At 32.6% G+C, this 17047-nt stretch overlaps 1 protein-coding gene across 11 annotated transcripts in view; it reads left to right on the plus strand.

Annotated features, from left to right (window-relative positions):
- The window catches only part of LOC127730732 (voltage-dependent calcium channel type A subunit alpha-1-like), a 213932-nt gene that overhangs the window by 109579 nt on the left and 87306 nt on the right, over positions 1-17047 (plus strand). For all 11 annotated transcript variants that reach the window (XM_052239259.1, XM_052239253.1, XM_052239250.1 and 8 more), the window contains 4 exons: positions 1631-1770; positions 8764-8867; positions 9507-9680; positions 11532-11755. In XM_052239259.1, coding sequence (XP_052095219.1) covers positions 1631-1770; positions 8764-8867; positions 9507-9680; positions 11532-11755 — 642 coding nt within the window. The remainder of the gene's footprint in view (positions 1-1630; positions 1771-8763; positions 8868-9506; positions 9681-11531; positions 11756-17047) is intronic.

Consider the following 17047-nt stretch of genomic DNA (forward strand, 5'->3'; position numbering starts at 1 on the left):
CCGTCCGTCCGAAACAAATTGTGTCCGCTCTATATCTAGAGAACCGTTATAATTTCATACTTTATACTTGACATGTATATTAACCAACACCAGATCTCGAGGGTGTGTCATAATGTTTGTACAACTTCCTAGGTCAAAGGTCAAGGTCAAAAACTTTGGTTTCAGTTGACAACCCCATGTCTTATGGTAAAGATCGTGTCCGCTCTATATCTTGAGAACCGTTATGATTTCAAAGTTTATACTTGACATGTATATTAACCAACACCAGAGGGTGTGTCATAATGTATGTACAACTTCCTAGGTCAAAGGTCAAGATAAAAAACTTCGGTTTTAGTTGACAACTCCATGTCCTATGGTAAAGATCGTGTCCGCTCTATATCTTGAGAACCGTTATGATTTCAGAGTTTATACTTGACATGACATGTATATTAACCAACACCAGAGGGTGTGTCATAAAGTATGTACAACTTCCTAGGTCAAAAGTCAAGGTCAAAAACTTTGGTTTCAGTTGACAACCCCATGTTCTATGGTAAAGATACAAATTTTTTACCACACGTTATTCACAGCGGGGCCCACAGAGATGGCTCCCATCTCAATGATGTCTAGTTATTTTTTTTATATTGGGCATGCACCATCGTTGAAAAGGGTACCTGTTTGTACCCAGTTTCGCCTTCTGTGCACAGAAGTGTGACGTTTATGTTTATTGTATTATACTAAGTAGGCTCAAGTTTGTTTGACACAATATGTTTATATCCAGCACAGATACGAGGGAGGTATCATGAAGTTCATACCATAAGGATTGTATAATTTACATAATAGAACTAAACTAGTTTTGAATCTTGAAATCTAAGAATATATGTATTGAAAATATCACAGGTTAATTTGTAGCTTTTATGAAAGCTAGACGAAAGATACCAAAGGGATATTCAAACTCATAAGTCGAAAACAAACTGACGATGCCGTGGTAAAAAAAAACCGGAAAAACGACCCGGAAAGACAAACAATTAACAGTATGCAAAACCCAACATAGAAAACTAAAGACTGAACAACACGAACCCACCAAAAAAAAAAAACGGGGGTGAAGTATAAATGACAATTAGAATCATATACACAAGACATACAGCATGCTAACACTATACTGATATTAAAACATACAGAACACCAACATATTTCATGTGCAAGGAAAAGCTGAACTAAGTTAAATAACGGATAAGCTTGCAAAATAATACACATTATATTCAGGAATGGTTGAAAACTAAGCTAAGGGTTATAAGTAGCACTACTAAAGCTTTAAAGCAGCAACGTAAAACACTAAAGCAATTTAAACACAAATTAATACACACATATATCGAATCGGAGGAGTGAAAGTAGCATTGATAGAATAGAATGGAGTATCAGTGATATGATATGCTTCATATAGGCTCAGTAGTCAGCACTCGACACTGACATGATTTTAATATACCTCTCATAAATTTTCTTTTCTTAAATGGAGAATTGTTTTATGTAACTATTGGTTCCAAGCCCCTAACGCAAAGTTAACATATAGACTGTCGGATAGATTTGACCGTAATCTTGCAGGGCAACCGTGACCGATTGACAGTATAGCTTTAATTAAATATTTATTTTTTAGGAAGCCACTGAGGTGTACTTTTTAGGGATTTTCTGTGTAGAAGCACTGCTGAAAATTGTTGCTCTAGGATTTTGTTTACATAAAGGTTCTTATTTACGTAACGTGTGGAACATTATGGATTTTGTTGTTGTAGTTACTGGGTAGGTATTAAGCTAGATCATAACGTTAATAATAAAGATGAGATAACTGTACTACAACTTAACTGAAGAATGGGAATATTTTTTGCATTTTACAAAGCTTATTACTGAAATAATTATGAAAATTCTATCCTCAGAAGCTAGTTTTATATTTGACAATGGTTGAAAAGGTATCTAAGTATAATTTTACATCAATACTTTAAAAAAGTGTATGTAATACATTATATTCCCCGCCAAATTATGAACAGTTCGCTATGCATGATATAGATCTGAGACTACTATGTGTTATATTAGTCTCAGTATAGATGATGATTTTTTTCTTTGTTTATATAATTTTTGCTTTTCTCAATATTTAAGTGTAAGTTATGAATTGTAAGTAGGTAAAATAAACTAAATCTTTCCCAGCTACTAAGAGGAGAGATATACAATAAAGATTTAACATACACTAATCCTGTTCAGCATGCATCATATATATATATATAAGAACATGATAATGAAGTACATGTTGTATGCAAAGGAGTAAACCATTTTTGTACCTTTTTTAGAGGATTTTTCCACATTCATTGACCACATACACATATGTATGAACATAATATTTAATATTGAATTAAGAAATCTAGACTATAATTGTAAACTTTTTAGATTTACTGCACATCTACTTTTTTAAAAATGCAGTGTTCCACCATGGTGATTTAGAAAGACTGGCACAGGGACAGTGGCCATTCTTTTTATCAAAAATTAGTCAAAAACATGACACCATCAATTGAAATGTAGAATTCCCTCTCATGTTACCCTTTTATTTATTTTAGTTCTAAAAATCAAATTATAAACAAAAATCTTTAACAATGAAAACGTGTATCTATAAAATATTATAATTATGATTACAATTTTCTAAACACATCTTGAATATTTTGTCAAATATCTCAACAGGCTACAAACAAATCCTATACAAAGTCTTGACAATTTTCATAAAATAACAATTTTATTACATATATCTTTGGAATTTTGAACCTGACTGATGACAACTTCAAAGTAAAATCATTGGAAAAAGATACTTCATCATGTGAAACAACTAAAAAAATATTGAATATTCTGTCATTTGGTTGGTCATTTGGACATTAATTCTATGTCCTTTGTAAGGTTTTCCAATGGTTTTATGCACACCTTCTTTTCCCAATTCAATTTATGCACTGAAGTGCCAACATGAAATTAGCACCCTTCTTTTTTTTCAAATCCGTTGTGGGAACACTGAAATGTTATAAAGTTTCAAAGCATTGATTTTAATTGGTTGTTCAATTAATGGAAATACCTTATATGTGCTTAGTACTGATCAGGGTATACATACATTAGTTAATACAATAAGTGTTTTAATTGACTTTGGTTTGACCATGAGGCTTGTTTGCTAACTTTTGCATACCTACATTTACAATCTTTACTAATACTTTCATGCATGCAGGAAAAAATTAAATGTTATAAAAAATAAATAATCATATGGACATACTGTGCATTTTTGCTGACATACCACTGAGGTATTCAGTTTTGGATGGAGAGTTATGACTGTTAAAACTTGTTTTTAATTATTTATCATGGCAAAAAAAGTGGTCACCTAACGGTGAAACCGAGAACAAAGGTTAATTCCTGATTTTATTTTAGAGTGAACATTTTCTATTTTGGCATTCAGGATTGAAACCTTAATTGTAAGGTCCTGAAAAAAACACTGGTACATCTCTTCAGTTTGTCTAATAATGAATGCATTAATTTATCATTGAACAAGGCCTTCCAATTGGCAGTATATTGACAAAAATATATTTACAAATGCACATGTGCAAAATGTAGTACAGAATGCCGATTTCCCAAAAATATTTAACAAGGTATATAAGGGTATAATATATGATGATAACAATAACAGCATGAACATACATTGATATAAAATCCTTGTCAATTCAAATCCAAATATTACATGTATTACAAAGTTCATTTATCATAGTTTCACATATTTTCAAATCAAATTTTTGGTTTAATGTATGAAATATACATCATATTAAGAGCACACACTATATATATATATATATATATATTTGAAAATCTTAAGATGTTTAATGTTGTTTAGATAAATGTAGACTATGATACAGTTATTTTTTATCCAATTTTTAATATTGTTGCAAAACAATTGTGTAAATGTATGTATAGTTGATAAAGGAGATATGACAAGAGCCGTTCTCTAATTCTAAACTATTGTGTTATATCACAACAAAACAAACCATGCCTGATGGCATTGCATAGAAAGAAAGAGTGTTTTTGCAGTAATAGTTTGCCTAAATATTGTTTAAAAATAATTAAAGAAACATATTCCACCACCATATCTCATGCAATACAATATTTCTCTCTCATGACAATAGATTTAAATATGCGAAATAAAGGACGCAACCATCATGTTTTAAATTAGAAAATTTAACTCTGTTAATTGGAAAATAATAGATGTTATTTCATAGATTTATAATACTTCTTGATTTATTGAAAACAAGGGGAAAAAAAGAATGGTCTTTTCATACCTTCTCCTTTAAGTTTTATCTTGCTATGTTATCAATAAACATATTTTTTTAGGTAAACAAACACTTTTATGACTTTTGAACGCAGAATAATTTTGTTCATTGACAAAAAAAATTACAAATCCTGAAAGGGAACAACAATAAATTTTGTTAAACAAATATAAGATATATAGAACCTGAAACTTATTATTTTGTTATGAAATTCTAAAAAGAACATGTGAATATTGGTGGTAAACATTAACTTTGTTTGCACAATGTGAGGCAAAAACTGTGAACAAATACTGTAAACAAATTGTATGTGATTTATTTATACAACATTCACAAAAAAGAAAAAATAAGTAAAATGTTGCAAATATGTTACACTTGGTTCTTCTCTTATATGAATGCATCAATTAAGTAAGAAAACCTAGAAAAATAAATTGCCTCAAAGTCATCTTGAAAGAACTAAACATGAAAAAAATTATTTGCAAAGTTGGTATAGAATTTAAATGATATTTTATGGCAGTATATTATATATATGTAGGACTCGGAGGTGCGATGGGGACGCTGAAGTGCGATGGTCACGCTGAAGTGCGATGGTCTTCGCAGAAGTGCGATGGTCTGTTCCCTGAAGTGCCATGGTCTATATATGTCCTAAGTTATAGTTTCATACTAAATGAGAGCTTGTTCTCTTTAAGTTTTCTGCATGAGGACATTATTCTGTGTTAACAGTTTATCTTTACTTAGTCCCCTCATCTGAGATTACTATATGTGTTAAACTAATCTCAGCTCTCAGCTCTCATGAGCTCTATGTTTACCGTAATATCCTAAGACGGAGTGTCTGTCTGCGAACCTGTATGTAGTTAGAGATTTCCAAGCACCATAGTACGTAAAAAACAAAACTTCTGTAAATTTCGAAAAAGGATCTGCTACAGAGAGGCTAAATTTCCCCTGTTTACTAATTATTTCACTTTACCGGTAGTATTAATAAAATTGATAATGGAAATGGGGAATATGTCAAAGAGACCGTTAAGAATGTATTTACTGTATTCATGTTGGATATACAAAACATTCCATATTTTCTCTAGTTGCAGTAAAAACCACATACGGTGATAAGTTCATTAAGCACTTATTATATTGCTTTTTAAACAGCTATCACATTTTCAGTCATTGAAATAAGCACTGGTTTTAATGGAAAGAAAATCTTTGCATGTAGCGGCTGGAACAATTGTATGAATGTTGACTTCTATTTGTCCAAAGTAAACTCGATGATTTACTTAATAAACAAGAAAGCTGCTTCTAGCAAACATATAAACTTCTTCATCAACATGTGAACATGAAAAACACTAAAAATATAGTTTATGTAACCCATCGCACTTCAGCATACCCACCATCGTACATCGGCGTTACGCTATCAACAAGATAGCGTAACAATGCTACCATTGCACTTCAGTATGATCATAAACGCACTTCAGTGTCTAACCATCGCACATCAGTGTGACCATCGCGGTTCGGAGTGCCATCGCGTTTCGGAGTGCCCCAGTGGTTTAGAATCCTACATATATATAAATATATAAATTGCCTAACAATGTAATTTTAACACACTATTTAGTGTGTAAATATTAAAATGTTAAAAATATTTACAATGCGATAAAAAATAAACGCAATATTTCGCTACACAATCTAGATTCATTGAGCTTGCATCTATCCAGGTGAAATCAGATGCAGATAGGAAACTTTTGCAGCTCATTGTACATTGAATTGTGCTGCCTTATAAATAATTCAAAGTTTGGATGAAGTTCAAGATTATTTATTTAATTACGAAATTTGTGGTTGAAGTTTGCAACGTCCATTGGCCAGTTGCAAACTTCAATCACAAATTTGGTAATTGAATAATAAGTAATCTTTAACTTCATCCAAACTTTGAATCCCGGCGAGGGAAGAACAAAAATTTGCTTCCTCAAATTTGCAGATTTAACATTGTTGTGCTGATATTTAGAGTAATTATATATATATATATTTTAACACACACAGACACATGTTAGTGTTTTCACCTATGTATTTCATTTTATACTGCATAGCTATAAAGTAAGTCATGGTATTTGCAGCATACAAATTATTTAATAAAAATTTATCATGTATGATGTCACACCGATGATCCTTTAAGCCCAAATCTTTTTTAACTGTATATGTTTCAGTTATGTGTTCAGTTATGTGTTAGGATAAATATTTGAATTGCATCTATGTTCATTAATGAGGTGAAAAGTAAAATAACAAAAGTACCGAACTCCAAGGAAAATCCAAAACTGAAAGTCCCTTATCAAATGGCAAAATCAAAAGCTCAAACACATCAAACGAATGGAATACAACTGTCGTATTCCTGACTTGGTACAGGCATTTCCTTATGTAGAAAATGGTGGATTAAACCTGGTTTTATAGCTAGCTAAACCTCCCTCTTGTATGACAATCGCATAAAATTCCAAAAGATTTTGTTTTGAATTGAATGGCTGAGATCATATTGAAATTGACAATTATACCACACAGGCTTATAGAGTATGTTTTCCCATCGTTTGACCAACCAGCTGTTAGATCATTGAGAGTTTTACGACCATTAAAACTAGTTACAGGAATTGAGAGTAAGTCAAGGTGATCCCTGAACCTTCCATTTTGACCCTATTTTTGGTTCTGTTGTGAATACCCGGCTTGATCAGGTTTTATCCGTTTACTTTTAGAACACTGCACATCTGTGTGTAGATCTGACCCTTCTTATGCTTTAGTTTAGAATAAAAAAAGTAAATCACCATACATGTACAATGTACTCAAATTTTATTTTAAACAGCAATCTCTTAGTAAATGAACAAAGTCTTTTGGCTGTCTTGTTACCTTAGTCTTTTCAGATAGCATGATACACTTGATAATGAACTTATCCTTTCATAATCTGCTAATACATTACATAAACTGTAAATTCTAGACTTGTTCCAGAGGAAATCTTATTTTAAATTCTTTGATTTAAGGGGAAAAATAGTTCTGAATAAAAGATAATTGAAAATTGATGTTTTAGGTTATTAATGCTAGGTTTTAAAATTTTAAGGAAGATGTTGATTAAATTTTAATCTGGGTATTTCCAGCGTACCAACTATAAACTTTCTATCCTTAAGCATCTAATTCATATCTGTCATTGCTTCAAAATTAATGATTAAAATGATTGTTTATTTTTATCCATTAGGGAAATGTATAGTTTCTTCATTATCTGAATATCAAAGTTAGTGTAGTGACATGTAAATTTCATTGAATTAAAGTATTAAAAATGAAAAGTAATGGTTGCCATGAAAATTTGACAATGTTATGTAATTTGTGTAGATGATCCTGCCACTCTGAGGATTTGCTGCACAATGTTATGTAATTTGTGTAGATGATCCTGCCACTCTGAGGATCTGCTGCACAATATTTTGTGAATTATTGATAGTCATTGTCAGTTGAATAGGCATTGCATAATTTTGAGATAAAAATATTGGATGTCAGTATTGATCTTTAAAAATGTGACAGATCAATACTGTGTGCAAATACATGCTAAATTAGTATAAATAAGCTAAAAGTACAAATATAGAACATGGGTACATTGTACATGTATGTTTGTAAAGTAGGGGAATAGGGCCAGAAATTAGAATGGCAGAGGAAATAGTCTGAATGTTCGTGAAAGGCAGTGAATTCCTTCAATAATTGATAGCAATAGGGATTCTCTTGTTTGATTTTTTTTTAACAACTGCTCGTCTTTTGATAAGGACTTCAATTTTTCTGGTGAAAACATGGAAAATAGGCAATTAATCAAGAGTCAATATGTTTTCTTTTACCAATCTCTTTTAAACTTAATTAAATTTTTAGTGGTTTAGTATCTTTATATATTTTGAAGATTTTTAACAGTTTTTGTCAATGAATGAAAAATCTTAAGTTTTTGAGACGGACAAGTGTGTTTTGTGCCAGTGTTGCTTCTGTTTATTATTTTGTTTGGTACTAAATATAGTGACAAATCTCTGACTTTTAAAAGTTGTTGAAGAATTGCTCAAATTAATAAGGGTATCCCTAACAGGGTTTTTCAGATAAGTAAAAAAAGAAATATAGTTTGTAAATTCTAATTAATCCAATTGTGTGTATTTTGTCCAAATATACAAGAAATAGTTTGAACCATGCATGAATATTTATTTACTCATCATTTTTATATATATATATATATTAAATAGGTTGTATAATTCATAGCATGTACATTTTCAGCCTTATTTTAAAACTTTCTGTTGAAACTTGCAGCAATAGCAGTCTAATTTTATATTTGTTTAGTCATGGTGTTACAATAATAATACATGAAGAGAAAGTTTACTTATGAGGCTGAAAATGCCCCCAAACTTGTTTTCCTGATTATCCTCATCCTAGGTGAAGGAGTTAGTTATGGTGTAGGGATTTGTCTTTTTTCTAGGTTTATTACCATATACCCAACCACATCAAATAGTTCAATAGATCTGAGGACATTACGGGCTGTAAGGGTGTTACGTCCCTTAAAGTTAGTTTCTGGAATTCCAAGTATGTATGAAAGTATATTTTATGAACATATACCTTTTAGTAAATAAGTAAGATCTAAGGCATCTCTTATACATGTCACAAGTGTTTTAAAATGAGTATACTATAGTTTTGAATGAACATATATGTAATTAATATCATTTTAATGGCTTTGAAGTTTGAATGCATGTTTAAAGGTATTCAGGGTATATATATATAATGGTTAATGGTCAACACCTCTAAGGGTAGAAATTCCCCCAAAAATATGGGAGAGTTGGCAGGTCTGCTTCTTATGAAGTCTTTTGAAATGTTTATTTCTTATGATCTGATGTTGATTGTTGAATACCATGAAGATTAGAGAACTGCAAAAAGTGATAGGTTATATGTACAATCTTCTATGGTATACAGAAAATCTGAATGAAAATAGATTAATATTAATCTCATTATAAACCATTAAAGCCTATAAAAAACAAGGAGAAATATAAGTTAAAGACATCACATACATGACATACATTGATAATAATCTAAGAAGCAGAAGCAGTATCTATTACACAAGAAAAATGCTTCAGAAAATATGTCAATTTAGAAACAGTTTAACAAATGTAAATGTAAAACATGTTTGTAGTGTGATATCAAAGTAATGTTTTTTTATGTATTTTTCAGGTCTTCAGGTTGTATTGAAGTCTATAATCCGGGCTATGGCCCCCTTGTTACAAGTGTGTCTACTGGTGCTCTTTGCTATTGTTATGTTTGCTATAGTAGGATTAGAATTTTACTCCGGCGCTTTCCATCGTGCCTGTTTTAAATTAAATGTCAAATATGATGTAAATAGTGAAGGTAGGTAGTATTTATTCAGCATTACTCTCATAGGTGTCATTTCTTCACAAATATTTCCTAATTTGATCAAATATCTCACTTTGGAGAAAAATTTCCTTATGTCTCCCTCTTTCAGCTTTTTTGAATTTTAAGCAGTTTTTTTCCCTGAAAATGATGACAAATTATTGCTAAACCATTGTTTTTATATATCTAATAAAGAATTCCCAAGCTACCTGACATGTTTTAGCTTTATAAATGATTAGATTCACTTGAATGTTGCATGCAAAATTATTTTAAAAATGGATAATGTAACTGCAAAAAGTAAGGTTAAGTATAAAAAGTAATATGAAATAGGTTTTATGACAAATTTCCCGCTAACAACTTTCCCCAGAGAGATCTCTGTAACTTAAAGGTTTCAAAAGATGATAATGATGGATTGATATTTTAATGGCCAGTGGCAAATATTACATGCCTATTATCAGGACAAGAACATGTCAATATCAAATAAATATGGGGGGCCTCGGTGGCCAAGTGGTCTAAGTAGTTCTACTACTGTAATCACTAGCCTGTTAACACTGAGGTTGTGAGTTCGAACCCCGCTTGTGCGAGTGCACTTGACTCCAATCTTAATTGACTAGGATTGTCAGTTTTCCTATCGAAGGTCATTGGTTTTCTCCGGGCACTCCGGCTTCCTCCACCATTAAAAACTGGCCGTCACGAAATAGCCCAAATGTGGCGCTTAAAAGTGGCGTTAAAACACCAACAATCAATCAATCAATCAAATAGATATGACCTTGCTTTGTACTAGACCGACATGCTGAGCCGGAGTTTAACATGCTAGTTTACAAGGTAATAGTCTGCTGGAAGATAGTCACCCTAACCACACACATTTTTACGAGCCAATTAGTCTTTTTTCTTGCTCCTAAGTGTTACATGCTTAGTGAAGAAACAACAAATACAAATATTCAAGTCTTTGGTTTGACCTGGTCGTTGTTATATGACACCAAAAACCTTTCCAACACAAGGTGATTCTGCTACCATGAGACCTAATGGCAAATAAAAGTTCGACACCTATCGACTCTTCCATTATCAAGGTTCTTGTAGATTCGGACAATAATACAACACAAGTTCCCATTAAATGACATTGAAGAACAATTATGATATTACAAATTTTACTGGAATTTTATGGTGAAAGTATTAATTTGAAAATCCAATAATTCAGGAGTGCTGATTGGAGACATCCTTTCACATATTTCATATTTTTTTTTTGAAAAAGATGTATGTGTGCAAAAAAAAAAATTTATCAATGAAAAAATATTGTAGTTACTTCAAGACAACTTTTGATTTAACAATAAAAACACTTCCCAGACTGGGAAATTGAAAGAATAAAAAAAATGTGTAGACAAAGTAAGACCCAACTTAGTCAAGATAACCATGGTCTTGCAATTGAAACTAGCAGAAAACAAAAACTCAGTACTGTGGAATCATGATTATTCATGATTGACTTATTTTTGTTTCTTTCATATACAAAAAATTTCAAATTTCAACAAACTACAATTTTTTATAGCCTTGTATGCAAAATTTGTCAAAACCAAGAAATAAAGTATTCTAAATAGATAGAAATTTTCCAGAAAAAAACCCAATCCACAGTACCATAGTACCAAGACCCAACAATTGGCTAAGGGTAATCAGAAAATCTAATATGATTAAAGAAACAGGTTTTTTATTATATTTTTCATTTTTGCTGCAGTCTTAAAAAATCAGTTGTGACATTAGCTCAAACACACACATGTAAGCAGATGATGTGTTAATATTGTTTCAAAAGTTAAAATGGTTTTTGGTTTCATGTAAAATTTGTTGTATTTTTTTCAGATAATATAGATTTAGGTGATGAAGAAGATATTAGGCCTTGTAATGACAAAATAGGTTCAGCATATGATTTAGGTGGATTTACATGTCAAGAAAACATTTCTGAGTGTCGAGGGGTGTGGGTCGGACCGAATTTTGGAATTACTAGCTTTGATGACATTGGTTATGCTATGTTAACAGTGTTTCAGTGTGTAACAATGGAAGGCTGGACTAATGTATTATATTATGTAAGTAAATTAGATTTATTCAGGGTTCTTATCAAGAGGTAAACTAAGCCTGCAAAAAGTGCACTGGTATCAGTTGTTTGATAGACTGGTGAAATAGAAAAAAGTCACTCTCCACTTTCACTAATTTATCTATAATATTTTGATATAAATATTTAAGGAGTATAAAAAAAGGAGATGTGGTATAATTGCCAATGAAACAGCTATCCACCTGAGACCAAACAATGATAATGTAAGCAATTAAAGGCCAATGTACATCCTTCAACAATCAGCAAAATCCATACCATACATAGCTATAAAAGGTCCAATCATAATCCTATTTTCCCAGATTACAATATCAATGAATTACACATCCAACAGATTTAGTGTTTATCATGTTAAGACAGTATGAACAGTTTTGGTAAAGCATGACCTTGTGCCAAAATAAAAGTATCTACAGGATGTAGGGCCATAAGTGTTCATAACTGCATAGCTGTAGATATTTTAGTTATGTTTCAATTTATCAAAAATATAATCAATGTTGGTACCAATGGTTATAATATTCAAAGAATTTACTACAGTGTTAAATAGATAGCTTGTCAGAATAACTGTATTTAAGGATCAATACGTTTGATTTATCATAATAGGGACAAGATATGATTTGGGACCAAATTTGCTCCAAAATGAATTGTTTATAAGATTTTCTTAAAGGGGCATTAGCTGTCAAATTCATGTTCATCGATAGACTCAAATTCTCATATTTGATTTATAACATACTGAAACGTGTATCCAAATTACAATAAGTCTGAAATAAACAATTAACAATGCATGGACTCGATAATATATATCCGGCATTTTGCATTTGCACCGATTTGCATTTCATTTGCGCCGATTTTTTCTTTCATTTGTGCGCCGATTGTGTACAGGTAGATTACAGGTGAATGTTATTTCTTATTTCTTATTTATCATTATAAATCTCTTCTGTTGACAATTATAACATGTACATAGCTGTTGTCCCCTGCTCACCACGGGGAGGTGAAATATGGATTTCAAGCAATAGAAGTCAATTTATGCGAACGAAACAATTCAGGACTGTTATTCGTCCTCTTACAATTTTCAACGGGTGTAGCTGCCCAGAAATAAGGTGAATAACGTGAAGTTAAGCATATATGAATACTTTAATAATACGTAGTCTAAGAATGCATGACATCTGTCATCAGAAGGAGCTTCAGACCTAATGTCAAACGTGAAGCAGTCCTCGATTTCATCTGGGGGAAGGAATGATAGCCCAAAAATTGAGATAGCCTTTTACCAGTGTCACTTGATTTAACTTTATACTCTGTTTAAAAATGTATACTTAAACCAACAGACTGGATTTTACTCCACCAGTTGATGTGCCAGATGAAAACAACAACAATCTATTTGCAGGGGACAACAGTTATATGCATGTTATAATTGACAATTTATAACATATGTATAACTGGCTAATGTAAGAGGTTTATATTGATAACTAAAATATAACATTCACTTGTAATTTACATGTGCTTAATCGGCGCAAATGAAAGAATCAAATAAGCGCAAATGAAAGATCGAAACTTTTTAAAATCGGCGCAATTGTCATACGCCCTATATATCAGCATTTCATGTGTATTTTAGTCTAGACGCCATCTAATTAACCATCGAGATGACTCCAAAGACTGCCGACGGTCACATAACCGAATATAAACATGAACATAAATATAAATAGATAGCAACCTCGTGCAATTGGACTTTTCTAGGTCTGTTTGATTTCATGTTATAGGTTTAAAAATAAGTTATTCATCGTTTTTACCTGTATAAGAATGATTTTTTGTGGATCCAATCAGTCAACGAAATGGTTCACCCTTGTTTCACTTTCAATGTTGACATTCTTTTCTTTTGAATGGCTGAACACGACTAATACTTGCATAAACAATCTCTAGCTAATGGGTTAAATTGAAGGTCACATGAATACGGATTCAATGAGGTCGAATTATTCACTTGTAAGTAAATAATTCATCAGCAATGTTTCTTAGCTTATTTTTACAAAAGTGAACTAAACTGGCTGCTAAAAGCGAATTATCATTTCACTATTTCACTTTCATTAATGATTTAACATTTTTATATAAAACATTGCTGTTTTAGTTTAGAATATTTCTCATTCATTGGTAATACAGCCATGAAAAGACAGTAATTTTAAATTCGGTAAAAAGGTTAGTTAGTCAAAAATTGTGACAATTTAACTAAGAAATAATATAGAGCACATGACTTGTCCAAAAAGATATTTACTCAAAAAGTGTATTGTATTTTTATCTACTTTCTGACGAAAAAATAGTTTAAGGCAATAATTGTGCTCTTTATTGATTTAGCAGAAATGTTAATGAAATTAACATATGTTTGCTAAAATTAGGTAAAAAGCTATTATGACATCACCTCAATGACAAACATCACAATCAAATATGGTCTTCAAGACACAGCTAATGTTATCAATTTCATAAAGGTCTAGATTTACGAGGTGAAAAAAGTTACCAATATTTGTAGCATCTAATTATTTTTGTCTGCTAATTTACAAGCCCAAATAAGAACCTGGCAGATCCTACTTTTTCCTTTATGAGGTCTATTATAGTATAAACAACTTCACTTTTAAAATAAAAAGGAGATGTCTTTGTCTCTTTTAATAAAAGAGAGGCGAAAGATACCAAAGGGACATTCAAACTCATAAGTCAAAAAAAAACTGACAACGCCATGGCTGAAAAAGAAAAAGACCAACAGACAAGATGTGTGATATTCCTTTTTAGCTCACCTGGCCCAAAGGGCCAAGTGAGCTTTTCTCATCACTTGGCGTCCGTTGTCCGTCGTCCGTCGTCGTCCGGCGTCGTCCGGCGTCGTCCGTCGTCGTCCGTCGTCGGCGTTAACTTTTTACATTTTGAACTTCTTCTAGAGAACCACTGAATGGAATGAAACCAAACATAGCATGAATGTTCCTTATGAGGTGCTGACCAAGTGTTGTTACTTTGTAGCCGATCCATCATCCAAGATGGCCGCCAGCGGGGGACTAAGTTTAACATAGGACCCTATGGGAAATGCATACAAATGACTTCTTTTAGAGAACCACTGAATGGAATAAAACATAACATGGCATGAATGTTCCTTATGAGGTGCTCACCAAGTGTTGTTACTTTGTAGCCGATCCATCATCCAAGATGGCCGCCAGCGGGGGACTTAGTTTAACATAGGACCCTATGGGAAATGCATACAAATGACTTCTTTTAGAGAACCACTGAATGGAATAAAACCAAACATGGCATGAATGTTCCTTATGAGGTGTTGACCATGTGTTGTTACTTTGTAGCCGATCCATCATCTAAGATGGCTGCCATCGGGGAACTTAGTTTAACATAGGACCCTATGGGAAATACATACAAATGTCTTCTTTTAGAGAACCACTGAATGGAATGAAACCAAACATGGCATGAATGTTCCTTATGAGGTGCTGACCAAGTGTTGTTACTTTGTAGCCGATCCATCATCCAAGATGGCCGCCAGCGGGGGACTTAGTTTAACATAGGACCCTATGGGAAATACATAAAAATGTCTTCTTTTAGAGAACCACTGAATGGAATGGAACCAAACATGGCATGAATGTTCCGTATGAGATGCTGACCAAGTGTTGTTACTTTGCAGTCGGTCCAACATCCAAGATGGCCGCCAGCGGGGGACTTAGTTTAACATAGGACCCTATGGGAAATACATACAAATGTCTTCTTTTAGAGAACCACTGAATGGAATGAAACCAAACATGGCATGAATGTTCCTTATGAGGTTCTGACCAAGTGTTGTTACTTTGTAGCCGATCCATCATCCAAGATGGCCGCCAGCGGGGGACTTAGTTGAACATAGGACCCTATGGGAAATACATACAAATGTCTTCTTTTAGTGAACCACTGAATGGAATGAAACCAAACATGGCATGAATCTTCCTTATGAGATGTTGACCAAGTGTTGTTACTTTGTAGCTGATCCATCATCCAAGATGGCCCCCAGTGGGGGACTTAGTTTTACATAGGACCCTTTGGGAAATACATAAAAATGTCTTCTTTTAGAGAACCAATAAATGGAATGGAACCAAACATGGCATGAATGTTCCTTATGAGATGTTGACCAAGTGTTGTTACTTTGCAGCCGATCCATCATCCAAGATGGCCGACAGCGGGGGACTTAGTTTAACATAGGACCCTATGGGAAATACATACAATTGTCTTCTTTTAGAGAACCACTGAATGGAATTGAACCAAACATGGCATGAATGTTCCTTATGAGTTGCTGACCAAGTGTTGTTACTTTGCAGTCGATCCATCATCCAAGATGGCCGCTAGGGGGGGGGGGGGGCTTAGTTTAACATAGGACCCTATGGGAAATACATACAAATGTCTTCTTTTAGAGTACCACTGAATGGAATGAAACCAAACATGGCATGAATGTTCCTTATGAAGTGCTGACCAAGTGTTGCTACTTTGTTGCCGATTTACTGTTCAAAATGGCCACCAGGATATTTTATTAAATAACGGGACCAATATTAATCCAAATTTGGCGTCAATCATTATTTGGGTATCTGTTATGATTTTTATCTATCTTTACATGATTTCTAAAACCAAAGTAGAGTCAGGTGAGCGACACAGGCTCTTGAGAGCCTCTAGTTTATAATGTTTCTACATGTAAAACCACACTTACAAACTTACAAACCAAATTTTATTTGTATTTGAAAGAGGTTTTAAGTAATTTGTGATTATAAAATCCCTTGATAATTTACCAGTAATGCTAAAGTAAGGTTCAAGACACGTTTAATGTAAGTAATTATTGAAATTTTAAAAAAGAAGACTTTATTCTAACTACATTTCAAGTATATAAATGAGTCATAATAGGCAGGAAGCCTACAGGAATCATGCACTTTTGCTGTGAAAAATAAATTTCTTCATATTGTTCACAATTTTTTATTTTGATTGATTTTCATCAATATGAGTTTGTAATTGCTCCAGACAATTTCAGTACACCATTACAACTTATTATGTACATTCAAATGCCATGTCTTTGTTAATCTCATGACGATATAGTATCATTGATCAACCATAAAAAAAATCAGTAATATTATCAAGATTTCCCCGGAGGTTATAAGGGGCAGAATATATCTTAATACAAATATTGATTTATAAAGAAGGAAAATTCTTTATGTGTAATCATAATGCAAAATTTTTGTCATGTCGAATTAGGGTCGATGCTGATCAGCATTTTTTATTGTAT

This window comes from Mytilus californianus, unplaced genomic scaffold (assembly GCF_021869535.1).
Source record: "Mytilus californianus isolate M0D057914Y unplaced genomic scaffold, xbMytCali1.0.p SCAF_2, whole genome shotgun sequence".
NCBI lineage: Eukaryota > Metazoa > Mollusca > Bivalvia > Mytilida > Mytilidae > Mytilus > Mytilus californianus.